General features: G+C 29.0%; 1 protein-coding gene across 1 annotated transcript; it reads right to left on the reverse strand.

Annotated features, from left to right (window-relative positions):
* Nucleotides 1-1,412: 1,412 nt before the first annotated feature.
* On the reverse strand, nucleotides 1,413-11,356 carry LOC122505172. Its single transcript, XM_043616653.1, has 3 exons — nucleotides 11,166-11,356; nucleotides 8,659-9,171; nucleotides 1,413-4,410 (listed from the first exon to the last, which is right to left on the reverse strand). The coding sequence occupies exons 2-3, from the start codon at nucleotides 9,161-9,163 to the stop codon at nucleotides 4,052-4,054; spliced, it is 864 nt and encodes a 287-aa protein (XP_043472588.1). The 5' UTR covers nucleotides 9,164-9,171; nucleotides 11,166-11,356; the 3' UTR covers nucleotides 1,413-4,051.
* Between the last annotated feature and the right edge of the window lie 15,573 nt (nucleotides 11,357-26,929).

Here is a 26,929-nt window from a genome sequence, read left to right on the forward strand (position 1 = left end):
ATACGAAATAAGAGGATTATGCTAATTTGCTTTTTAAAAAAATAATGAAGAATTGAATATACAATAAAAATAAAATTTATAGCGTAAATAATAGAACAAATTTAAAATTCCAAAAGATAAATAAATCTTTTAACTTTCAACTCTTCCTTTTAGATATTACGCTCAAGGATTTGATCCACATTTTTCCTCTTTCGCTATCGAATTTATAGACTGACAAATATTTCTCTCGATTTTTTCCTGCTTCACTAAACAGCGGTAACAAAAAAACTAAATAATAAGAAAACTATGGCACGACTAAACGAGATATTCGCGTATAAATTAAGTACTTATTGGAACGTGTCAACTCAAATATTTTTTTATTTCCCTCCTGATAAACTCAATTTTCACTTGTAACTTTCCTATTTTAGAGTTTCCTGTTATATATTTCAAGTTTTCTAGCCTCCGCGTTTATAAAGTAAATTTACCTTCTTCATCATTGCATACATTACTTTTCAAAACTTGATCGAAAGATTATTTATAATTCAAGATTCGAAACAAATCTATTTACAGCAGTCTATCCACTTTTTTGTGTTAATAGATCGTTACAGTTTCATGAGTGTGAGAAGAAAAAATTGTTAAATCCGTGTGTTGATTGAAGATTTCCATCCGCAGTTATCTGAGCCGGATTTAAATTTCTAAATCTCGCACACACTGAAAATTATAATCTTTTACCATATAATTAGAAAGTTATTCTATAAAAACAAAAAAAAATTATACACGCTAATTACATTTTTTGATGGAATTATTATTATAATAAGAAAATAGCGCGAAATTCTTCAGAAATTATTTTAATTTTTACATTTTTTGAAAAGTTTTTTAATTTCAGCTCCTAAATAATATTTATCTCTAAATATATTTCTATTTTTATTATATTAACAAATACTTGAAATTAGCTTCTCGAAGAATTATTTTTTGATCCAGTATTTTACTTAAAAGAAAAAATTTGCTAAAGCGAGAATATTTCCCTACTTTTTCAAGAAGAAATTTTGTTTCAAGATGTAATATTAAAAACTGATTATTATAAAATAAGGTACCTAACAAAGAAAAGTAAAATATGAAATTAAACCTATAAAATTAAAAGTAATATTAAAAATAGAATTAAAAATATTATTAGATAATAGACAAAGACTACTTTGGCGGTCTAAATTCAATAAGTAAATAATAATAATAAAAATTAAATTCGAATGTTAATAGAATATAAAATTAAACAACACAATTTTTTTGTTTGCGTTTGTCAAAATTTACCATTTTTAAAATCATTATGTTATAATTAAGGAAAGAACACTTAAAATAAGAATAATTATAAAAAAAATTGTTAAATAACCATAAATTTGTTATGATAATAATATAAAATTCAAAAAGGATAGATCTCGTTTCTTTATAAAAAACAATAAATATTTATTCTCACAATGGACAACAATGAAAAGTTATGATACAATTTTCACTCTCGTGAAATAGGAGAAATAAGTTAATTACTTAATTAGCTTCGATGAGGGGAAGTTACGCGATACATCGTGGGTCGTTTTGCTAACTACATTTCAATCTACAATACTTTGTCTCAGGTGAATTGTGTTCTAGTGTCACTCGTCTTGGGTGCGTTAAGTTAAGGGTCATTGGTATTATCGTCAGGTCTCGTGACCTCCAGTCAACTCAAAAAGAGAAAGAAAAAAAATAGTAGACCATTGACTTACTTTTTTTTAAAAATGTAGCCGTTTGGATTTATTGTTTGTAAATGTCTTTTCACTGTCGTATATAGAGTTCTTTGACACGTGTCGTCTCGTATGAGTTCTTCTATTCTGTCTCATTTGTTTTAAATACGTCTTTATTTTAATTTTAATTGTAATTAGAATTTAAATTCATTCATTAAAATGAATTTTAGGTAAATGTTCTGCGAGTTATGTAAACGTCCTTTACAATTCGTAACTGTAGTTTGAATTTCGTAAATGTTCTTTGAATTTTGTAAACGTCCTTTAAATTTAGTAAAAGTCCTTAGAATTTTCCGCCTGTCATTTGAAATATTGTTTTTTTGTGTTTGACTCATAAAAAGTCCTTGGACTCTTAAAAATGACAATTGACCTGAAAAGTCTCTCGACACTTTCAAAGTCTTTTGACCTAAAAAGTTTTTTGATTCTTACAAAGCTTGTTGACCTTAAATGTCCTTAAACTTTTAAAAAGTCTATTGACCTAAAATTTTTTTTTTAATTTTACAAAATCTGTCGACCTAAAAATTCCTTAAACTTTTAAAAAGTCTATTGACATAAAAAGTCTATGATTCTTAAAAAGTCTATTGATTTAAAAAGTCTTTTGATTTTTAGAAAACTTGTTGACCTAAAAAGTTTTTAAACTCTTAAGAAGTCTAGTGACCTATAAAGTCTTTGAACTCTTACAAAATGTTTGAACTCTTAAACATTGACCTAAAAAGTCTTTTGACATTTAGAAATTATCTTAACTATTAAAAAGCTTTTGAACCTTTTAGAAATTTAAGAAGTTTTTGGACTCTTACAGAGTGTGTTCACTTTAAATGTCTTTAAACTCTTAGAAAATCTTTTAATTCTTAAGAAATCTGTAGACTCTTAAAAGGTCGGTAACTCTTGAATGATATTTTTAATTATAAAATTTTTTTTTACTCTTAAAAGGTTACTAGATTATTAAAATGTATTTAGGCCTTTAAAAAGACTTTAGACTCATAAAATGTCTTGGACTCTTAAGAAGTATTTTGATACTTAAGGAGTCTGGTGAGTCTTAAACTGTTTGTAAACTTAAAAATTCTTTAGACTCTTAAACAGTCGGTTGACTTTTAAGAATCTGCTTAACTCTTAAAAGGTCGGTATACTCTTAAAACGTCGTTGGACTCTTAAGAAATCTTTTGACTCTTAAAAGGTCGGTTGATTCTTATGACTTCTTTGGACTTTCAAGAAATCTTCCGACCCTTAAATGATCTATAGATTCTTAAAATGTCTTCAGACCCTTAATATAATTTTAGACTTTTAAAAAACGTTAGTCTTAAAAAATGTCTTTGGACTCATAAAAAGTTTTTAGACTCTTAAAGTATGCTCAAATTCTTAAGAGGATTCTAGACTCTGGAAATATCTATGGACACAAAAAATCTTTGGACTCTTAAAATGTCTTTGGACCTAAGAAGCTTTAGGACTCTTAAAATGTCTTTGAACTCCCAAATCTTGTGGTACTTTAAAGGTCTTCAAACTCATAAAAAAACTGTTCTCCTTTCATTTAACATAAAAATCTCTCAATTTGTAAAAAAACAAGAATAAATTTCCAATTCCTGTCATCACGAAAATATCCCGTCATTTATCTTAAAAATTAGTTCACTCGAAATCGTAATCACAATAATTTTCTTCAGTCTCTGTCTATTCGATTTCTATAAATACAAGATTTTTTTTCCTTTTTGGTCCGTTAATCTCAACCTTGATCAGTTATACGTCTGAGATAAGAGTAATATTGCAACAAGGCAATTCACTGAAACGATCTCGATTCGAGAAAGTAGGTGAGCAGTGCGTGCATGCATATCATCATATACATGTACATATATAAACACATAACACGCACCTTAATGCTCACAATTCTAGAAAAGAACCTTGGCTAATTTACGTCCGTTATTAATACAGGTCGATTCTGTCCACTAGTGCGAGTCAAAATGAGTCCGGGTCCAATCCGTCCTTAATGATAAATAAATAAATAAGTACAATATAATAATATCCGTGTCTCTCACTTGAGAAGTTTTTTTGATTATTTGGGTGGAGGGCGATGGGGAATGGGAACCATGAATGTGAAATTAAAAAAAAATGATGATGAATAAGGGTTGAGGGGGAGGGAAACGACTTGTAATTTTATGACTTAAATTTTTAACGGCAAGAGAGTGCGTAGTTTTGTTTCTTTTTTGGTTAAGACCAAAAATTAAAAAAAAAAGAATGAGATCCCGGAAGTCAGTTTTCCTTTTGGCAGGTTACTCTGTCCTGAGACCCAGGGTCAATGGTTGTCTAGACGAATTTGCTCATTTTTTATGAGCCGAATAGGCCAATTCTTGTGCGTCTGGCGTGCCGGCCAATATTGGTTGATTGTGGAAGCTTCTTGCCCAACCGCTCGAGTAACTGTCACCGTGACCGTGACCCTCGCTAACACTGTGACTCGAACTGTGATGTGGATGGGCAACGACCTCATATGTCACGTGTTTTTGTTGTGAGAAGAGCTTTTTGAGACCGATAATACCGGCCAATAGGAGAGCGATTTTCGAGAGGAGAAGAGCTTTGCCAACGAGTAGGGCAAGACCCTTGAATGCCAGACCACCGATTAAGCCAATTTTTAGGACAGCTGCGGCCAATAGTGGTCCCATGTTATTCTTCTTTCCGCGACCTGAAAAAGGAACAGGAAACAAATTTTAGTTTTCATTCTATTTTAGTTTGTAAATTTTTTTTATTAAATCAAAGAAATTTCATTTTGAGATGGTTTGTCTTTTCTTTGTTTGGTTAGCACTAACGATAGGATTGGGATAGGTTCATAGTAGGACAAAATTTGGTTTAATATAGAATAAAAATGGGGTCCATAATGGTTTAAAGTAGGTTCAATATGGAATAAAAATTGATTCACTTGAGGATTAAAATAGGTTCAATTAAGAATAATAATTGGTCAATTAGAGGATTAAGATAGGTTCAATATAGAGTAAAAATTGACTAAAGTGATAAAGGTTCATAAAGATAAAAGTTGAATGTTGAATTAAAATAGATTAAAAGTACGGATAAAATTGGTTCAATAGAATTAAAGTAGGATTTAAATATATATTTTGAAATAAAATAAAATAAAAAAATTTGTATTCATAACATTAAAGCAGGTTAACCCTTTGGCAGTCAATGTCGTGTATACAGCTCATAGTACAGGTGGGCTCAAACTATCGATATCGTGTATAAACGCAAGTGGATTTTTGGCTAGAAAAACAGACAGTTTGTCTCAAAATTGTTACTCGGGGGTTTTTGGGTCGCTGATTACCAATCCGATGTCAGCTTTAAAAAATTCAAAATAGCGGATCCAATATGGCGAACGACATTCTTAAAAATTCATCGGATTCAAATAAAACTCGTTACTCAGGTTTCTAGGTTCGCTGATTGCAAATCAGCGAACCCAGAATTTTCTTATGCTGATTGCATCAGATTTTGAAAATACAATGTGGCGATTTCAATATTCTGGACGAAATTTTAAAAAATTTATCAGATTCACTTCAAACTTATTACTCGGGGTTTAGTGGAACGCTACAGGACTATACTTTTGGGTTGCTGCGGTACAAATTTGGGCGCGTGAGAGTCCAAAAGTTGTTCAGCTGCAAACCAAAGGCGGCATTCCCACTACTTCGGTGAGCTGTTCACCAACATTTTGGACTGTCACGTGCCCAAAATTGTACCGCAGCGCACCAAAACTATAGTGGAGCTGCTGTCACATACGTTGTTCCGCTACAGTCCCAAAGGTCTCTCAGTGTAGATTTGTTTGAATTCTGTTAGTCAAAAGTTTTTGTGTTTCCTGTTCTGATTTCGATCTCAGATTAATAAAATTTTAAAAAACGTTTTCAATGTGGGGAAAGATATTTTGAAAATTGTCCATATGTGTATGAAATTTGTTACTCGAAATGGTTTGCTATGGATTTTGAAGCAATTTTAAATTTTATGACATTTTTTGGAAAAATTATCCGCCATTTTGAATTTTCAAAATCTGATGCAAGATTCACTATCAGCGACCCCGAAAACCCCCGAGTAACGAGTTTCAAGTGAATCTGATGAATTTTTTTAAATTTCCGCCATATTTGATCCGCTATTTTGAATTTTTAAAATTTGACATACTCGTTCGCGCAAATCTTAGTTTTCTAAAAAGTGGTTAACATTTTGAGCCCACTTATGAGATTTTGTTCTTGACTGCGAAGGGGTTAAGGTAGGATTAAAATAAATGAAGCGTAAAATCAAAATAGGTTCTTCATATGATTGCAATGGGTTTATTACAGAATAAAAAAGAGGTTCATTTTAGAATCAAAATAAATAGGTTCATGGTATGGATTAAGAATAGACTCAGTGCACGGAAAAAAATGTTTACTGTGGGATACAGCTAATTTTGAAAATAAATAATATAAAGAATCTATGCAACTAATTCAGTGAATGGTTTCCAATGCAGTAGTCAAACTGTTTCTTTGATATAGAGAAAATGAATATAACTGGTCAGTCATATTGGAAATATTTGACAGTTTACCATTCTCAGAGAAATTTCTTTAAAATCACAAATGTCAAATTTACATTTCTTACCTCTAAATACGTATTAATTTACTAATTTTACATTTTATTAGTTATAACATAAAAAATATAATTAATAGAATTTAAATATACGCTTTGAACATTAATTTAAAAATGTTTTCATTCAAGTGTTGTTTTAAAGTTGTGTTGTTTTCAAAAGGTAACGCAAGAAATATCATTTTCGCTGGATCAGCGAAAATGGATTATCGATGGAGACAAATCAGTAAAACTTAAAGCTATTATAGTGATTGTTATTTCTACTTTAGTAGAACTTTTTTTAGCGTGTGTAGGATGAAAGTAGCATAAGGTAGATTTAACGTAAACAAAGCTGGCGCCAGATAAGGATTAAATAGGTTCAATAAAGAATAAAAATAAGCTTACTGTAAAATAAAATAAGGGTCATACTAAATTCAAAATTTCAAAGTAGGTTCAAAATTGTGTCTAAATAAATTCAACAGATACGGCCAAGGTAGATTTTAATGTAACATTAAAATTAGGTTCAAAGTCAGATTAAAATTTGTTTAACGTAATATTAAAATAAGTTTAGTGTAAAATTAAACTAAAATTAAAAATAAAGTAGTTTATAGGTTTGGTGGACGTAGATTTAATGTCACATGAATACAGGGTCCAAATAGGTTAACAGTAGAAGAAAAGTAGGTTCTACTAGTACTACTAAGTAGGTTCGCACTAGGTTCAACGTGAAAACAATATAGATTTGAAAAGTATAGTTAGTTCAATACAGAACAAATTATGATTAAAATAGGTTCTAGATAAGAACAAAGTAGGATAAAGATAGCTTAAAAATGGAATACAGTAGGATCAAACTAGGTTCAAAATATGTTCAAAATAGAGCATAGTAGTTTCAAAGTAGTATTAAAGTCAGGTTTATGATAGTATAAAGTAGGATTAAAGTAGGTTCAAAAGTAGAATTAAAGTCAGATTTATGAGAGTACAAAGTAGGATTAAAGTAGGTTCAAAAGTATTATTACAGTCAGATTTATGATAGTACAAAGAAAGATTAAAGTAGGTTCAAAAGGACCAAAATAGGATACAAATTAGGATCGAAATAGAGACAATATAGGATTAATATAGAATCAAGGTAGGTTCAAAGTAGGTTCAACGTTAGGTCTAAGTAGCTATAATATACAGTCAGTATAACTGTTTCTATGATGTCAACAATTCCAACAAAAGTAAATTTAAAACAAATTCAGTGTTAGATAAAGATAAATTATAAGCAGGTTCAAATTTGAATTTTAAGCACTTTCATATAACAGCAATTTAACCCTAAGGTCTAGGTTCTTAGTGCATACTAATTGAACCAATTTTATTTACGGTTTACCAGATTCACTGCCAGTTGAATGACAAGAAAAATCTTTTCACTGCGGTGAAGTGAAAGAGAAATTTTTATGACATTATTCATGAAAGAAAAAGCGAAATGATTGAAATATTAATCGCGGTTTCTTGTCGACAACTATTAATGACATTATTTATGTTTTTGTGATAAATTACGTTTTAATAAAACATTATTCCTCAAATGAATCTCTCATCTTTACGGGGAATTCATGCACAAACTTTATTTTACTTTCAATTGTTGGATTTGTTTCTTCATTTTATTATTACTATATTTGTTTAATTATTTATTACTTCTTCTAAAAAATTGATAATACTTTTTGTTAAATTAATTGGCGAATTAAAAAGAAGTGATTAGAACTAAATGGAATGAAATCGAATTTAGAAGAATGAAATAAAATTAAATAAATTTGAGTAAAATGAGATTTGAAGTTAAATAGAATTAACTATCCAGGTGGAAAAGTTAACGTCAGTTAACGTTAGCTTATGCTACTAATGTTAGACTAACATTAACTAACGTAAGACTAACGTTAGGCTAACGTTAGTCTAACGACATTTTTTTATCACTAATTTCAGATTATAACGTTAGTTAACATTAGTCTAACGTTAGTCTAACGTTAGTTACGTTAATCTAACGTTAGTAGCATTAACTAACGTTAGCTAACGTTAACTTTTCCACCTGGGTACAGTTCAATAGAATTGAATAAAATATCACCGAATAGTACCGAAAAGCCGAATAGAATTAAATGTAACCTAATAACTAATAACCAATAGAACCGAATAAAAACGAATTGAACTGAAAATAATCGAATGTAATCGAGTAGAAATTGATAGAATTGAACAGAAACGAATGGAATCAAATAGTTCCGAATAGTTTAACAAAAAAAAGTAATTCACTATTAAAATACAATTAAAAAAATAGTATTTGACACCACAAAATAATAAAAATGTTCAAACTATAAAAATATAATTAATCGTTAATTACCATCTTGAACGGCATCGTCGGAACGCTCAATGGATAGTCCAAGACTTAGAGATCCTGTCTCGTCCTCAGATGCGGAAACAACAACATCCTCATCAGGAAGTATTCGCCATTTAATGCTACGTGATTTGACGAATGCGTAAAATTTATTGGCAATCAAATCGAATATTTCTGATTCATCGTCTTTACTTCTGCCCGCCTCAAATGTAATTACCTCCTCAGTTGCTTGACTCGTTTTACGAATTTCAATATCGTCAGTGAGTTCAATGCTCGCTTTCTTCAACAATCGATTCATATAGGTAACAAGTTTTAACATTACACAACTATTAATGTCATTCTGTGAACATTTTTGATTGAGCTTTCGTAAAAGTTCCTCCTCATATTTTGCACGATCATTCATTGTCACGGACTGCTGCTCAATGACGCTGATTTTATCGAGCTTCTCCACCGGATTGGCCAACGATAATCCAACAATGGATATCAACATAAGACCCAATATCGTCTTCATTTTTTTAGCTTGAACGAATAAGACAATCAGGAAATTATTAAATGATTAATTATTTAATTAATTAATTAATTTAGATGAATTTATCAAATTAGATTAATTTGAATTTGGCAAATTCGATTAATCAGTTCAGTTTCAATGTTTTTTTCTAATGGAAAATTTAAACAACAATTGTAAATGATAATTGATAACTCCAGTGAATGAATTAATAAATAAATAATAATTACCAATAAGATAAATAATGGTAATAAAAAAGTGAATGAATAAATAAGTGATAAATAATCTTCTATGTTCTTAGTAAATATAAATTAATATTCAGAATTGATGTTAATTAATTATATTAATAATTAATAATTACTGATTAACAGTTATTAATTTACTAAATTTCTGATCGAGTTTCTAATTAATAATTATTACTTTATACTAAATAATAATTAATAATATTGACAATTACCTATTAATTATAAAATAATAATATTAATTAATATTCCTAATTAATATTAATTTTTTAATTTCTGTAAAATTATAAAAATATAATATTATAATATATTCAAAAACATTTAAAGAGAAAAAAGTTGTAGCAAATCATTAAAATTCAGTTAAAATTTATATTTCATTTGATAACAAAATAAAAATAATTTGTGTCTCAGTAATTAACAGATTTTCATCACTTTCAGTGTCAGAATTTTATTGTTATGAAGAAATGGGTCAATTTTTTTGCCCGATTCAGACAACTTTTGTAAATTAAAATGAGAATGTAAATTATTTGAGACATAATTGTGAGAAACTAAGACTGGAACATTTATGCTATTTAAGGTGTTACTGCATTTTTCCTAGGAAGAGAAATAAAAATTTATCCATAACAACACAAATTAGATAAATGAAATCTAGTTCTGATTGTCTATTGTCATTATTTCATTTGAACAAAGACAATATTTTACAAGTATAGAAATATGTATTTTAAACAATTTCTACAATATTTTACATAATAAATGTAATATTCATTTATGTAAATTATGCTGATTTGTTATTTATTTCTGTTCAAATATTTATTCATTATCATTAATATTTATTCTTATTCAAAATATTTATTTATTTCTATAAAATTATGAAAAATATAAAAATTTATCAATGAAAATTATGGTAATTAACCGGTGTACTTAATGAATAAATAAAAAAATTTTAATTAAAAAATCAAAAAAATAAATTAATTAATTAATTAGTTCATAAATAAATAATAATTTACAATAATAAAAGCAAATAATTATTTCTAAATTTATAATAAATTCTGAGGAGAAAGATAAAAAGCACACAAGTGATTAAGCTTCAAGCCGAGTTTAACGACAAGTAAATAGCTTCATTTAGTGATAGAAATAATTAACTTCTATAAACACAATCATTAAAAAACAGTTAAACGAACAAAATTGAAATGTATGTATTATGTATGTATTATATAAAATTATCGTCATTTAATTTAATAATTTAATAAATTGTTTCGAAAATATTTCTTTAATTTGGTAATAAAATTATATTAGGTTAATTAAAAAGAATATAATTATTATATAATATATAAATTGTATTATATTAACTATAATTATGTTTTATTAATAACTGCACTAAATTAATCATAATTATATTATATTACTTATAATTGTATTATATTAATTCAAAATTAAAATTGTATTATTGTACATTATAATTAAATTCAATAATTCATAAAATAAAATTATATTCTATTTAAATCATAAATTAAAAATCCATTATATTAATTATAAAATAATAATTTTTCAAATTAAAAAATAGACTTCAAAATTAACAGTTTTATCCAAAAATGAAATAAAGAAAATTTCGTCACTCGATTAAAGTTAAAAGAAAAACGAAATCGCAGAAACTTGATCGAATCACCACTTTTGATAATAAAGAAAAATAAAAGAGAAATTTTTGTTGTTAAGAACACGTAAAAAATTGTTTTCACTGAATTTTTTTGGGGTGGGACACAACTCACCTTGTGTACAACGTTAAACTTCCGAATTTTCCTGAAGTTAAGGATGCGCGACGAAGCACACACTTCGTAACCTCTCGACCCTTACGCGTTACTTTATTCTGTCTCTTTCTCTCTCCCTTGACGGAGGAGGCCCCTTTTTTCGGATGCGTGAACGAGCGTAGCAAAGCTTCTGAACTGCAATTCTCCCCATGCCACTTTATATACGTAGATCTCGCTTAGTAGATTACAGACAAGGAGTACGTGAATTCGCCTCCACCATTCAAGGTGGAGTTGTAGTGGGCATGATGGTGGGAATGATTCGCTCGCATTCAAGTTCCTGGGGAGACTCCCAATGTATTATATATATATATTATACTCTCTACACGATACTACCCGCAAATATTAAGAAAATATTTTTAATACTTACAAAGTATTATTAATATTAAGAAAATATTCTAGAATATAGCTTAATATTTCTTCTTAACAGTAAGAAAATACTGATTTTTATCTTTGTTTAATATAAAAAAATCAGTTTAGAATTATTTTTAAACATGAAGAAAATATTCACTTTAAAAATAATGCTAAATCAGATTTTATTTCGGTATTAAAATAGAACTAAATTTTGATATGGTACCAAAATTAATACATTTCTTTTTACAGTGAACGAAGGAGAAGGGGGGGGAGGAGAACGAAGAAGAAAAAAGGAACAGAAAGAGGAAAAGAAAGAGAAAGAGGAAGAAGAATAAGAAGAAAAAAGATAAAAATGAAGGTTGCAAAGATATGAATTCATTCTCCATGCGTATGTATAAATATAGCCAAACTGGTTCTTCCGAAAAAATACAAGCATGGAATTGGATTCAAATAAACTAAAATTAAATTAAAATACAATTGATGTTTATTTTTAAAAAACCCTAATTTTTTAAAGAAATAGTTTAACCTCCCTACGGTTAGCCCCGAGTATACTAGGGGAGGAATCTTTCATTTATTTATTTAAAAAAATTAAATTCGAGAGTCATATAAATAAAACTCTTAGTGTAACTTGAAGCTAAATAGTTGTATTTAATATCAAAATAAATATGAAATAATCAAAATTAATTTTAACAAAATTATAAATTTATTTCCTGCAAAATTGAAAAATAATAAAATCGTAGGAGGGTTAAAAAGCATTAAAATTAAAAATAAATATTAGTAGAATTTTACTAATTCATCGTGGAAAAATTCTAATTTTTGGTAGGAAACTACTAATTTTTAGTAGCACAGTAATAATAATAATCAGACGAATTAGTAGCGAATAGAAACGAGAAATAAACTAATTCTTTGTAAAAGCTACTTATTCTTATTAAAGTCCGCTAATTCGTTCTAGAAAACCAATAATTCTTACCAACAAACCATTCATTAATGGTAGACAACTTCTTTCTAAATTTGAATTAGTGAAAACTCATTCACTAATTCAAATCAATGGAAATTTCCATTAGTTATTAGTTAAATTTTACTAAGTACTTTATTTAGTAGTTTTAAATTTTTTACTAAAGTAGGGGAGACCGGGGCGTAATGGCTCACTTTTCACTGTTTGTTATTTAACTTCGTCATTTTTGCATTAATTAAAATTTTATGGAAAACTTACCCCAATATCTCAGCTTTCAATTAAAAAAATACGTCCTAATATCTCATACTTTTTTTTCTAGTACAATTTTTTTGGAGAAATGTAAGGTGAGCCATTACGCTCCGGGCTGGGGCGTAATGGATCACTACCCGGGGCGAATTGAATCAGGAATGAAATTATAATTTAAAACATGAAATATTATTATAATATTTACAATTTTGGTTCTTACTGTATATTTATAATAAACAATATTGATAATGAAACATATTTAATTTAAACTTTAAACATTTTGGTGAAATAATCAAATTTTATAAATTTGGAGCGAAATACAAACTAATACATTTATTTAAAAAATCCTTTCTCAAATTTTTTTTAATAAAATGTTATCATTTGTACTTATTAATATATAAATTACAAGAAATTAAACTTGACAGGATTAAGTGATCCATTACGCCCCGGAGGTGTTTGTTTGAAAGTTTGAATATTTTGTTATTTTTTATCAATATCGTAACTATTAGACAAAAATTGTCAATTGTTCCTTAAAAACAAATGTCTTAAGCTCAAAAAGTGATTTTCAAACATTTTTTACAACTACTTTTGAAAAAGATATAACAAAAAAATAAAGACTTTAAAAATTTACTTTCAAGCGTCAAAATCACTTTTTCTACCATATTTTCAACAATAATAAATTAATAACAATGAAACTTGGTACAAACTTACAGTACACCAAGTACATTATTTTGAGCGGAGACCAAAATTACTATGACATATCAATTTTGAATAAATTGAAATGATTCATTACGCCCCGGTCTCCCGTACACTGTAATAAAAGGGAGTTAAATTTTAACTCCCCAGGGGATTCTATAAAAGTCGCACCCATTTGGGGAGTTAAATAAAGAGAGTTAAAACTAGCTTCCCAAGAAAAAAATAACTCTCGCGGGTGTTGATGAAAGGAGTTAGTAAATTAACTCCCTTTTGGAGTTGATTTTTAACTCGAAAAATTTCACTCCCAACTCCCGAGTCCGTTAACTCCCTAATTTTTTTACAGTGTATATAGTTGCTTTTTTCTTCCGTTGTTGAATTTTGTTGATATTCTTTTAATCGATTACACAAGTCTACATGAAATTTGCGACTGACATTTAAGATATTTTTTAAGATAAATTTATCGACAGAGTTTGAGGAAAAAAATTATGTTTTATCAAAAAGTTTGTTTTTGTAGGTAGGAGAACGTTTTTACCATATTTTTGAAAATTAATGATTTTAATCAATTTCTTGTGAACAAATTAAAAAATTTCTTTTTGTATGACTTTTATTCGCAACAATTATAATAATATCTTACAAAACAGTGCAAAAAATTTTAAAAGTGAACTCTGTTACTCCTACGTTTGTGTTTTTGAGTACTGCACACTAAGAAAAATGGATATTAAGATTTATTATCTAGATATTAATGGTCAATATATGTGACAGTGAAATATGTAAACATCTTAGAAACGTTCTCTTTGCTCTTCGAAATATGCTCCCAGGTTGTGTTTAAATTTATCTAAAGAATATGTATGTACTTTCAAAGACATCCTGCAGCTCATAGCTTTAAAGAGTTTTAACATGTTGGCAACTACTACAAAAGCAAACTTTAAAAATAATATGTATATTTTTCCTTTATTTTAGTAAATAATAAATAGAAAAATCATTATATGAACCAAGGCGCAAAAATTTTTCGTTTTTTTTTGTTGAGATGTGTTATCGGTAGAGTTATCTAATGAAATATAGTGTTTTATTTATAATTCGATTAAAAGAATATCAACAAAATTTTTTACTTAAGTTTCAGTAGAAAGTTACTAAGAATTGGTAGAATTTTCTACTAATTTAATTTAGTTACATTACTTTTAACTAATTCAGATTTAGAAACTTCCATTTATTATTAGAAAACTACTAATTCTTAGTAGAAAACTATTGATTATTAGTAGAAAACAGTCATTCTTAGTAGAAATGAACTACTTTACAGTAAAAGTTCCTAATTATTGTTAAAAATTTACTAATTCTTTAAAGAGAACTACTAATTCCTAATAGAAAATTCCTTAGTGCCAATCAACTAATTCATAGTAAAAACTCCTAATCATAATAATAAATATACTAATTCTTGAAAAAGGACTACTAATTCTTAAATTAAATTACTAATTCTTTTTAAGAAACTACTAATTCTTACACTGTAAAAAATTTAGGGAGTTAACGGACTCGGGAGTTAAATTTTTCGAGTTAAAAATCAACTCCAAAAGAGAGTTAATTTACTAACTCCTATCAACTCCCTTCATCAACACCCGCGCGAGTTATTTTTTCCGCGGGTGTAAAGTTTTAACTCTCTTCATCCAACTCCCCTGGCATTAACTCCCCAATGGGTGCGACTTTCATAGAATCCCCTGGGGAGTTTATAAAAGAGTGTTTTTTTACAGTGTAGTATAAATTTACTAATACTTAGTATATAACTACTAATTCTCAGTAGAAATATACTAATTTTGAGTAGAAAACTACTAATTCTTATTGAATAAACTTTCACGTCCGAGTTGATTTTAATTGGAATAGTAGGTAAAAAAAATTTTTTTACACGAATACATTCGGACAAGTGGTTTTTTCATATAGAAATTACTGCAACGTTTCAAAATCAATACGATTTCCTCGTCAGGAAATTTTTTTTTACTAATTCTTAGTAAAAAAATATTAATTCTTGTTAAAAATTTACTAATTCTTAGTAGAAAATTGATATTTCTCCCCTTAGCTGACTATTAATTTAGTTAAAGACTACTATTTTAAAAATTTTCTAAAAGAAATAGTAGTTTTCTACAACCATTTTAATCGTTCTTATATACTTGAAAACTAGTACTTTTTTTATTAATAACACTGCAAATGCTGTAAGATATTAAAATAAAACACATTTTTATTTTAACTTTCTTTAACCTAATTTTTTGTAAAAATAAATTTAATTAAATTTGTCAGTCCTTACTAAAAATTAATATTTGTGTCTTACTACAAAATGCTTAATTATTTTTTTGAAAGTCCAATTAGTTAGAATTTGTTTTAAGTGAAACAGAACGCAATAAATAATTTAATTTTTTCATATTTTTTTATTTTAATATTTTAGTAATGTTGAATATCTAATAAATGTCATTAATTTAATGAATTAATTAATTAAAACTTAAGATTTCTTTAATTGTTTAATGAACTAATTGTCGCTAATTAAGAAATCAAAAGTGAATATTTCAAATTTAAAGGGAAACTTTTTGAATTAGTAAAAAAATTTTAACTGATTTAATATGATATAGCCAATTTGTGTTGCCGGGAGAATTAATTAAATTCGCAGAAAAAAGGTACTATAAATTTTGTGGGGAATTTGTTGCAGGGAATTTTTACCACAAAATCAGGTTAAAATTTATATTTTTTTTCTTGTGTCTCCTAAAAATTATAAAAAGAATTTTTATACTTATTATTCTAGTTGCGAAATATATTCATTATATTAAAGCATTTCAATTTAAATATTTACTAATTGAAAATATATGAGAAGCTGTATCGAAGAACTCGCTCGACGCGCGTTTAAAAGGAATACCAGTTAAGTAGCAGTGATTTACGTTAATTTATTTACGTTTAATTTTGTTTCAAGATAACATGCAACTAAATTCCATGTGTTATTTTAGTTTCGTGATAATACAAAATTAAATTAATTCATTCACTTTTATTTCTAGATCATGCAAACATTTAATCAAAATAATTATAAATTTAGTTAACACAAAATTAAATTAATTCATCCACTTTTGTTCCTATAAATCATACAAAAGTTAAATTAAAAGTAATTTTAAATTTAGTTTTGTTTCAGTGTTGGTCTCTGGTTTTTACTAATTAAAATAAGTTTCCGTTTTTTCTATTTCACGGAGAAAAATGGATATTAACCATAAATATCTTGATGTTAAAGGTTAACATATTTTTCTTTTAACATAGGGACAGCTATCCAGATATTAAAACTTAATATCTAGATGTAAAGCATTAATATCTACTATTTAATTTTAATATCTAGATATTAATTGTTAAAATCTATGACGTTTAGCATTAATATCTTTTTTTAATATCTACTTTTAAATATCCAGTTTTCTCCGTGTTATTAAAATTAGTTGAAGTTTAGACTAATGAACATTAATTGCAGTTTTTACTAAGTGAAATTAGTTCCAGTTTTTACCAATTAAAATTAGACAGGTATGTTTTTTACTAATTAAAATGTTTTGCAGTTTTTTCTAATTAAAATTAGCTTCAATTTTGGCTAATTCAAATTATTTCCAATCTTAAAATCTTAAATTAGCTAAATTTCTGCATACTTATAAATTTATTAGATTCATAATAATAACCATAGTTCTAGAAAATAAAGACATTCGAAAAAAAATATTTTTCGTAAACGCTTTGTTTTCTCACTTGACTGACAATTATTGTGGCCGGTACTGTATATAGTAATGTATACAGGAAGTATATTGCAAATGTGTATACAAGTACGCTTTGAGGGGAACCAGAGACTCAACCAAGAACCCAACCCACCACGAGAACCGTGTCACGGATGTAGAGCACGCACGCTGTCCATCCCGTCTCAAAGTATACGCCTTATATGATCACTATTGCCATATTTAACGTACTACTACTACCACTATTACTACTACTATTACTATCACTACTATTACTCCTCCTGCTGCTGCTCTTACTTTTGCTCCTGCAAATCGTATCGCAATCCTATTTGCCGTCAACGTTTCCTCTATATTGCTCTCTCGGCAGCTTTATTCCATGCACATCACGACAATGCTCCGATTTTTGCGCTTTGACAATTGATAGGGGAAAGTAGAACTGTTGAAAATGAAATTAAACGGTATTTGGGAATGTTGTTTGAAATGCCTCTCCTCTATGATTATCATGACCTGGTTATAATGCGGAGAGAATATGATGCTGAATTGCTTTAGATATTTATACGCATTGAAGAATTAATACGATTGAAATATGTCTCCCGGTTCTAATGAGAATAATCATTTTTATAATTTTTTTTGTCTTCATCTCTTTTCTTTTTTGATCCATTGTAGAGTATTTTCTATTTTGTAATTATCTTTATTGATACATTCTTTTTACTTTTTCTTTTTTTTTCATTTTAATAAAGCATTAGCAAGAATAAATGAAGCTGTATCGTTAAAGATAATAATAATAATTGGAATCAATTTTCAATGAGAAGGAAATAATATTGGGTCAGTATTAAATCCAAACAATTGTTTTGATACCACAGTTTTTCTAAGGATATTAAATTGCTTCGCAACACTTTTGATTCGTTTTTTGTCTCAATCTGATATCCTTAGAAAAACTGTGACTGTATTGTAAGAATTTTAAATGAAGTAATTGAGAGAATTAAAGTAATTTATTATTAATATTTACTATTTCTTTATTAGAAAGAAGAGAGTGACTTAGTGATGATAAGTATTTAATGATCGAGTGCCATTGTTCAAAGGACCGCGAACAAAAAGTACATAATTTGGAACAAATATATGATCCAAGTATTGACAGATTTGACCGAGAACCAAATTATGTACTTTTTGTGCGGGGTCCTTTATAGAGACTAATCCAATCCAGTAATTCGTTAAGTTAATAGTAGCGTCAATAGGAGCTGAAATCGAATAATAATTCCACTACTTTACTGTTGTTTTAGTTTAACAGTTACTAAATGGCTACTAATTGTTTTAGCTTCAATGAAAATTTAAAGGATTGCATCAACTGATGTAGTAACTTTAATGAACTAACATCAATATAGTAACATTAATGTACTAACTTCAATACAGTAACTTTAATGTACTCACTTCAATATGGTAAGTTGAATAGTGGAACCATTTAGTTCATTTGAACATTAGTAGAAACTTCAATTATGTAATTTGAACACCGCAAAAAATCAGTAGGAAAGTTAGCTTCAGGATTAAAACTTCAAAGCAATAATATAATTATTAAAGTTAACCAATAACATTGACTCATTTAATTTTTGTTTAAAGAGCTACTTTAAGTACCTATTATGAAAATCAATACATAAACAAGAGGTCGTCCATAACCTACGTAGCCTCATTTTTTTGGGAAATTTTTAACCCCCTCCCCACGTCCCAATTAGCGCCATTTCTTTTGCTGGAGGTAGGGACCCCCCACCTTCTTGAAATGCTAGTTATATTGTTCCTCCTACATTTTTTAACAACATTTTTAAAAAAGTCTTATTTTTCACAATTTTAGAATTTTAAAAAGTTAATATCTCAGGCTAATGTGGACGAAAAATATTCATTATTAAGGAGTTGAAAGAAGCGCCTGAAAAAATTCTATAAAATCAAAGAAAATCATGTATATATATAGGTGGACTAACAATTTTAAAAGTTCTGGGCAATAAACGACTCAAAGTACTCTCATTTTATGTCCGCACGTGAGACTTGAAATTTAAAAAAAAATTACCCCTAAAGCTCATCATAGTTTCAAGATATTTATGAGATAGTAATGTTTACTCTCACACATACAGAATGCCATTTTTTAAAAATGTGATTTTTGAATTCCTGAGATAAAAAAATAAAGATCTGACAAAAAATTGAGATTCAAAATTTTTGGCAATTTAGTGAGGCCAACCACACTAGTAATGTCTAGATAGGTGATAATAGGGCACTGAATAGAATGCCTTCTTTTGCCAAATAGGAAAATCTAACTGGATCTATTTATACCCCTATTAAATATTTCAATCAGGCTCTGATTAGAATGCCCTTTTTGTCTAAACAGGGAAATCTATCTGGTATCTATTTATGCCCCTACTAGGTATTTGAATTAATTTTCAATTTCATTGACAATTCCCAATTTCTAAATAATAAACAATTAAATAAAACAGAAAAATAGTTCTAAACGCATATTAAAATACTATTTAAAATATGAAAACTAGTTGGTCAAAAATATTTGAGATTTTTAAATTTCAAAATATTGCACTATTTCTCGCAAGCGGTAAAGAAATGTTCTGAACGATGAAAAAGTGGATTCATATCGTGCGAGTTAGTGTTAAGATACTGCCGTACTGACGAAGAAAGTCACTATCTACATTTTTGACCAAAAATGAGTTTTTTATGCCGTTGAATTCATAATAAAAATTAGAATTTAACTGTACATTCCATACTTAAAAATATTAATTAGTTTTGGAGTTGATTAATGCTTAATTGGCCTATCTACAGTTTTTCATATAAACAATTAAAATTTATAATTTTTTATTGTACCAATCGATAGAGCGTGTCCGTTTTACTCAAGTAAACGATGATTACTTACTCAAGAACGATGATTTTTTTCCAAAAAATGTAATACAATAAAAGGAACTAATACAAACGCGTTTCATTAAATATCTCCGTTCGACTTAAAATGTAGATAGTGACTTTCTTCGTCAGTACTGCAGGATAGTAACAGGTTGATTGGTCGAAACAGTGTTGTTTACATGTGTGTTTGTTTGGGTATTTAGAAAAAATAATGAGGCGCTAAAGAGACCCTCTAGTTAAATCCCCACATTCTGCTTTTCTATTCAGGCAGTGACAGGGCGATCTAGTTGGAACCTCTCTATCTTTCCACATAATCATCTAATATTTCAAGCGTGACGAAGTTAGACTATAATATAAACTATATAAACTATTGTATAAACTTTTATGTAAGCTGCCATGTAAACTACTATTTGAACTATATCGTTTAACTTACTGTATAGACCTAACGTATCAGTATGATACTAACGTATGACCTAACGTTTCAGTTACTAAAGAAAATATACTGTATAAACTACTATAAACTACAAGACGAATTACTATATAAATTATTATATAAACTACAGTAAATCAATTTAATATAATTGCTTTACAAAGGACTATTTAAAGTAGAGGTCGCTTATGAAGAACGTAATACTTAAAGGGCGAGGGAGGGCAAGCCATGATCAAGATTTATAAATAATTTTTAATACCCCGTATAAATTACAATGGAAACTTCTTTATAGAGTTTTGAACTTTATAAACTACTGCACAAAATACTACCTATACATTGCGCACTATGTAAATATCGGCATAAAAATACTCAAGAGACTACTTCTGAAAACTTCCTGCAATTAAGTTGTTAATAAATAATTATTTTTACAGTGTAATTTTTTTAAAGCGGTTTTTAATGCAGAGTTTATTATCCAAATGTGTAATATACATCTTTCAAATACATAAATAACTTTAAAAGATTTTCCTAGTGAAAGACAATGCAATGCGTTTTTTAAAGTATACCAACTTAAAACATTTTTCTCATCCACATGTTCACTAGAGTAGCTAATTAAGTTTCTGTAATGGTAAAAGCATTATTATCGTATATTCCTCGCATCTATCTATTAGAAAATTCACATCTTTAAATACATTTCCATAAGTTTTGTGTATATATATACATCAAATTCCGCTTCTTATAAACTTTTCACATAAATATTTTGAATATTAAATAATAAAACAATAATTTAATAGTAATGAAATGATATACAACATTTTTTTCAAAACTATACTTGCACACAGTTTTTCTAAGGATATCAAATTGAGATAAAAAACGGATCATCATAATAATGATCCGTTTTTTGCCTTAATTTGATTTCCTTAGAAAACCTGTGTGCTTAAGTCTCCAAGTTTTTTCAGAAAGTTGAAAGTATCTTTAGACTCAAAGTCGACTGACTACTAATAACGCTCACCACTCACCATTTAAAGTAGAAGCAGAAATAAATATTCTTTCTCAAATTTCTGAATTTTTTCAAAGACGATAATGAGATAAATTAAGATATTTATAGATCAAAGTTTGTATAGGTAATATTTGAGGCTTGCCAGCCGCTGAAAATTTACCAACAACTGCAATTTTCTCATGGCTCAAAATTTGATCTATAATAATCGCTCAAAATTCAAAGTTGTCAAATTATGGAAAAATAACCAGGTAGAAATTTTTCAAGTATTACTTGTTTTCTTTCAGTACCTTTAGAGTAGAGAGCAAGATTCACTTGACAAGACCATCTGGTCAGTCCTAAATAAGTGACTGACCAGTTTCACTGGACAGAAAAAATTCCCCTTTCTGAACAGTACTTCTGTCAAGTCACTGATCAGAAAATCTGATCATAATCGTAATAATAATTTCTTTCTAGACACTGCACGGAGAAAAATAATTGGATAGATTATACTAAGTGTTGGATAATGTATCTATTTTTGATAGACTCTGGAGCGCGATCTGATTAGTTGGATAGTGCGACCAATTTTATTGGATCCTTAAAAGTTTGATATTTTAACCAATTCCAATAGCTAGGAGAAACATTCTCTTGGTTGCTTTGTCCAATTCTCTAGTGCACATTTACTTTCGAGTTAGTTAGTTCATCTATTTTTCACTGGTAGAATATCTACCTTTTTTTTCAATAATATTAATGATAGATCGTCCAACGTCCTTCCGGCAGGACGAAAAAGACTCAGGTGAGTCCCTCCGAAATCACTAAAGAAAACTAACATGGATTCAGATAAATAAAAAATGATATATATCATTGGAAAGGTAACGAAACAAGCTTTCAGCGCATATAAATATCGAGCTTGTAAGTTCAAAACTAAGGGCTGGGTAGTTTGAAGAAGTTACATGTTCCAAAAATTCACATAATTTTTAGTCACAGAATGACGAAGCCCGGTCCTGCCGGCAGGACGCTTTTCGCTTTATTTAAGAGACTACCTAGCCCAGGTTTATAAATTTAAAGACTCGATATTTACATCATTTGAAAGCTTGTTTCATTACCTTTCCAACGATATATTTAGTTTTATATTTATCTGCTTCCATATTAATTTTATAGAGCAATTTCTAAGGGACTCGCGCCTGAGTATTACTCAAATATACTGAAAAATATTAAAAATGAATTTTTTTTAATTAAAAAATTAGGTTTCATTCTTTGAACGTTTCTAAAGAGAAAGAGACTTGTCCGGTCAAAAAATATTGATTTTTGGGGATTTTACATTAAATTTACGAAAAAATGTTTTTTTCACTGTTTAAAAACATAGCAAGTTTGAAGGCTTTGAAAAATGGTTTAAATTATTATTTTAAAAAGTAAAAAATATGGATTTTTTCGTCTTTTCGTCTACTTTAATCCCAAGGAGTGCCAGAAAAGAAAAGTTGAATTCCCTTTTTTTAAAAGCCTTTTTTTCGGAACATCCTTCCGGCAGGACGGGCGTTTGGACGATTTATCATTAATAATATTGAATATTGAGTATCTGAGAAGTAAATATGAAAAACCTTTTCATCACAACAACGTTAATTTCAAGTAGGCAAAAAACTTACATTCTGCTTTTCAAACATAACTTATTTTTAAATAAAATTTAAAAAATAATGAGTCTCCTTCTAAAAGTTTCAACTAATAAACTGCAAATTAGTTTCAAAATCACATACAGAAAAGATAAATAAAGTAGGGTTAGGATAAAACTTTTGTAGAATTTTCACTATATTAAATATATATATATATAACATTTTATAATCTAATAATACCGTACATTATGACTTAGTTATAATTTTAGTTTTAATTAGAAGTTAAGTAAATTTAGTAAATTAGTAATTAGGAAAGGCTGAGTAATTTTATTTTAATTTTATTTTAAGAGAATTCCTTGAGATATGGGGAAACTTGCGAGAAGACGCGCGACTTTGTCTCTGGCCCAAGCGAAACGAGTGAACCGTACGCGCATCGTTTTGAGTCAGAGATAGGAAGCGCAGACGCGAGCTGCCCTCTCTCTTAGAGAAGTTCTCCCACCGTACGTTTTGGGAAGTTGCGATCGAGGGAGCTCGATGCACTGGACCAAAACGTCAGTTCTGTCCTGAGCTCACCTAGAGGTTGGTCTTCCTCCTCCGCTCAGCCTAACCGCTACGTTATACTTATACTAAAATTCCGAAGTTTGTACTTAGAAAATTTTCGCACAAAATTGGACTTAGAAAATTTTCGAAGAAATTTGGACTTAGAAACTTTTCACCCAAAGTTGAACTTAGAAAATTTTCGAAGAAATTTGGACTTAGGAAATTTTCACCCAAAATTGAACTTAGAAAATTTTCGTCCAAGTTCGGACTTAGAATATTTTCGTTCAACTTTGGACTCAGAATATTTTTTCGTCCTTAGGAACTTAGAATATTTTCCCGGGCTTCGATACTTAAACTTTTTCATTGACTTGTACTTGTACTTGTACCCCGCCGTCTTTAAACATAGCATAGTATTGAGTTGGATATCCTCTCAATACCAGTGCACTTTATTACATTGAGCTGGTTACCCTCTCAATATTAGAGTAACACCGAGCTGGTTATCCTCTCGACATCCACACATAACAACCGAGTTGGCTATCCTCTAGGACACGCTACATCGTACGTTGAGTTGGTTATCCTCTCAATACACCAACACTTTACATCGAGCTGGTTATCCTCTCGACATCCACACATAATAACCGAGTTGGCTATCCTCTCGGACACACTACATCGTACGTTGAGTTGGTTATCCTCTCAATATCCACACATACTAACCGAGTGGGTAATCCTCTCGGATATATTATACTGTAAGTTGAGTTGGTTATCCTCTCAACATAACGAAAATTGGCATCGAGCTGGTTGTCCTCTCGATATCCACACGCGTCAGCCAAGTTGGTTATCCTCTTGGGCTTACTACACTACGCTTCGAGTTGGATATCCTCTCAACACAACAACAATCAACGTCGAGCTGGTTATCCTCTCGACATCACTCCGTTATCAAGTAGATCAATTAAGCGCTTATTCGTAACTCTCTTTTCAACTCATCGAACCTTATGTTTACCGACAATCTCAATTGTCCATTTCTGAGCCAGTTAATCTCTCCCCTACAATTTGACTGGTATCAAAATTTAAAAAATGGGTCTAAGATTCGTAATGAGCGACCCCATAAACCCCCGAGTAACGAGTTTTAGAAAAATCTAAACCATTTTTAGAAAAACCATCTGCCATATTGGATCCGCCATTATAAATTTTCTAAATCTGACTTTGAATTCGTAATGAGCGACCCTGAAAACCCCCGAGTAACAATTTGCAAGTGAATCCAATTAGTTTTTAAAAATTTTATTCGCCCTATTGAATTTAATTCGCTATATTGGATCCGACATTTTAAATTTTTTAAATCTGACTTTGAATTCGTAATCAGCGACCCTGAAAACCCCCGAGTAACAATTTTCAAGTGAATCTAATTAGTTTTTAACAATTTTATTCGCCCTATTGTATTTCATCCGCCATATTGGATCCGCAATTATGAATTTTCAAAATCTGACTTTGGATTCGTAATCAGCGACCCTGAAAATCCCCCGAGTAACAAATTTCAAGCAAATCCACAGATTTTCAAAAAATTTCGTCCGCCATATTGGATCCGACATTTTGAATTTTTAAACTCTGACTTTGTTTTCGTGATCAGGGACATCAAAAACACTTAGCTGTCAAATTTTAAAGAAATCTATCACATTTTGCGATTTTGTTCACATGGCTACGATATTTTAAATAAAAATTCACTTTAGACGCCATTTTGTGGTCGACATTTTGAAATTTTTTTTTTGGAATACCCCTTTTTTAATAGGGAATATATTTTTGACGCGTTATTTAGGACTTTTAGATGTGTTCCAATACGAATACCTGTACTAAAATTGGAAAAACTAAAAAAAGAACCTCAAAATTTTATGTTTTTTATTAAAAAAACATATGTAATTTGTTTATTTATAAATTGATAAAATTTTTTGGAACACCATTCGAAAGAGTGGTTTTTGGCCAATAAGAAATTACTATTGCGGAACTTTTTCTGTTGAGTTTTTATGTTAGAATATAGTGTCAAACTTTGGTCCAAAAAATTGTACATTTGGGCGTTAATGGGTTAATTGAGTTGATTACAAAAGAATTTTTAAATCTAGGTAATACAAAAATAATATATGAAATTTAATTTTTATATTTCAGAATATATTAACTTTTACTTTTTAATTAGAAATTGAATAAATCTAAATATTAGTCAGGTTAATACTAAACATAAATTCCAATTTTTTCCAAAAAGAAATTAAGTACCGTCAACAGGGGTAATTATTAGAGGTGTGCAAAAAGCTCGAAACCCGATGCTCGAGCGGGTATTTTCGAGCTTTTCATTTTTCGAGCCGAGCCGAGCCGAGCCTATTCAGTTCGAGCTCGAGCCGAGCCGAGCCGAGCTTTATAAAAAGCTCGAATAATTTCGGGTACTCGAATTTTTCGGGTACCCGAAACTTTCGGGTACTCGAAATTTTCGAGTACTCGATTTGATTCGAGCCCTTGAGAAAATCCAAAATTTTCTACATTAATTTTTAATTAAATTTTTTTTTTCAAAAAAAAAATTTTTTTAATTTAAAAGCTCGAATTAAATCGAGTACTCGAAAATTTCGGTTACCCGAATTCATTCGAGTACCCGAAATATTCGAGTACTCGAGTGAATTCGGGTACCCGAATGTTTCGGGTACTCGAAAATTTCGGGTACCCGATACATCGAGCCCGGCTCGGGCTCGGCTCGGCTCGACTCGAAAAAATTGCGGCCCGGCTCGGCTCGGCTTTTCGAGCTTTTTGCACACCTCTAGTAATTATGGAACAAAAAAACGCTATTTTTTGAGTTTCTTCTTCACTAAAAATCTAAAGTGTACAAAAAAATTTTATTAGCTATTCAAATATATTGTGAACATTCTTCTAAAGATTTCCTTTAAGTTCCATTTACAAAAACAATTTTTAGACGGAGTTATTTAAACATAAATATTGCTCCATAATTGCCTCGCATTTGGGGCAATTATAGAACAAATTATTATAAATAATTATAAAAGCAAGTATAACAAATTTTCTTTGTCTGTATATTAAGAAAACTTTATTTAGTACTGCAGAGTAAAATAATAATAGATAATAATAGTAAACTAAACGCGAATTTAATTCGAAGAAATTAATTAGTAGATTTTTACACTTTTGTGAAATAACCTTTCCATTTTTTTGATGTTTAATAATTATTTTCTCGTTGCCAATGACAATAAAAATAAAAACATCTGAGTAACTTTGTAGGCAATATATTAAACTATTATTTACAACAAGAACCAAATTAAAATAATTTACC

The sequence above is a fragment of the Leptopilina heterotoma genome, unplaced genomic scaffold, assembly GCF_015476425.1.
Source record: "Leptopilina heterotoma isolate Lh14 unplaced genomic scaffold, ASM1547642v1 Lhet_347, whole genome shotgun sequence".
In the NCBI taxonomy this organism is placed as follows: domain Eukaryota; kingdom Metazoa; phylum Arthropoda; class Insecta; order Hymenoptera; family Figitidae; genus Leptopilina; species Leptopilina heterotoma.

Coding starts and splice junctions, on each gene's coding strand:
- LOC122505172 (XM_043616653.1), bottom strand. CDS start 9,163: ATGAAGACGATATTGGGTCTTATGTTGATATCCATTGTTGGATTATCG. Junction 4,411..8,658: donor CGACGATGCCGTTCAAGATG/GTAATTAACGAT, acceptor TTCCTTTTTCAG/GTCGCGGAAAGAAGAATAAC.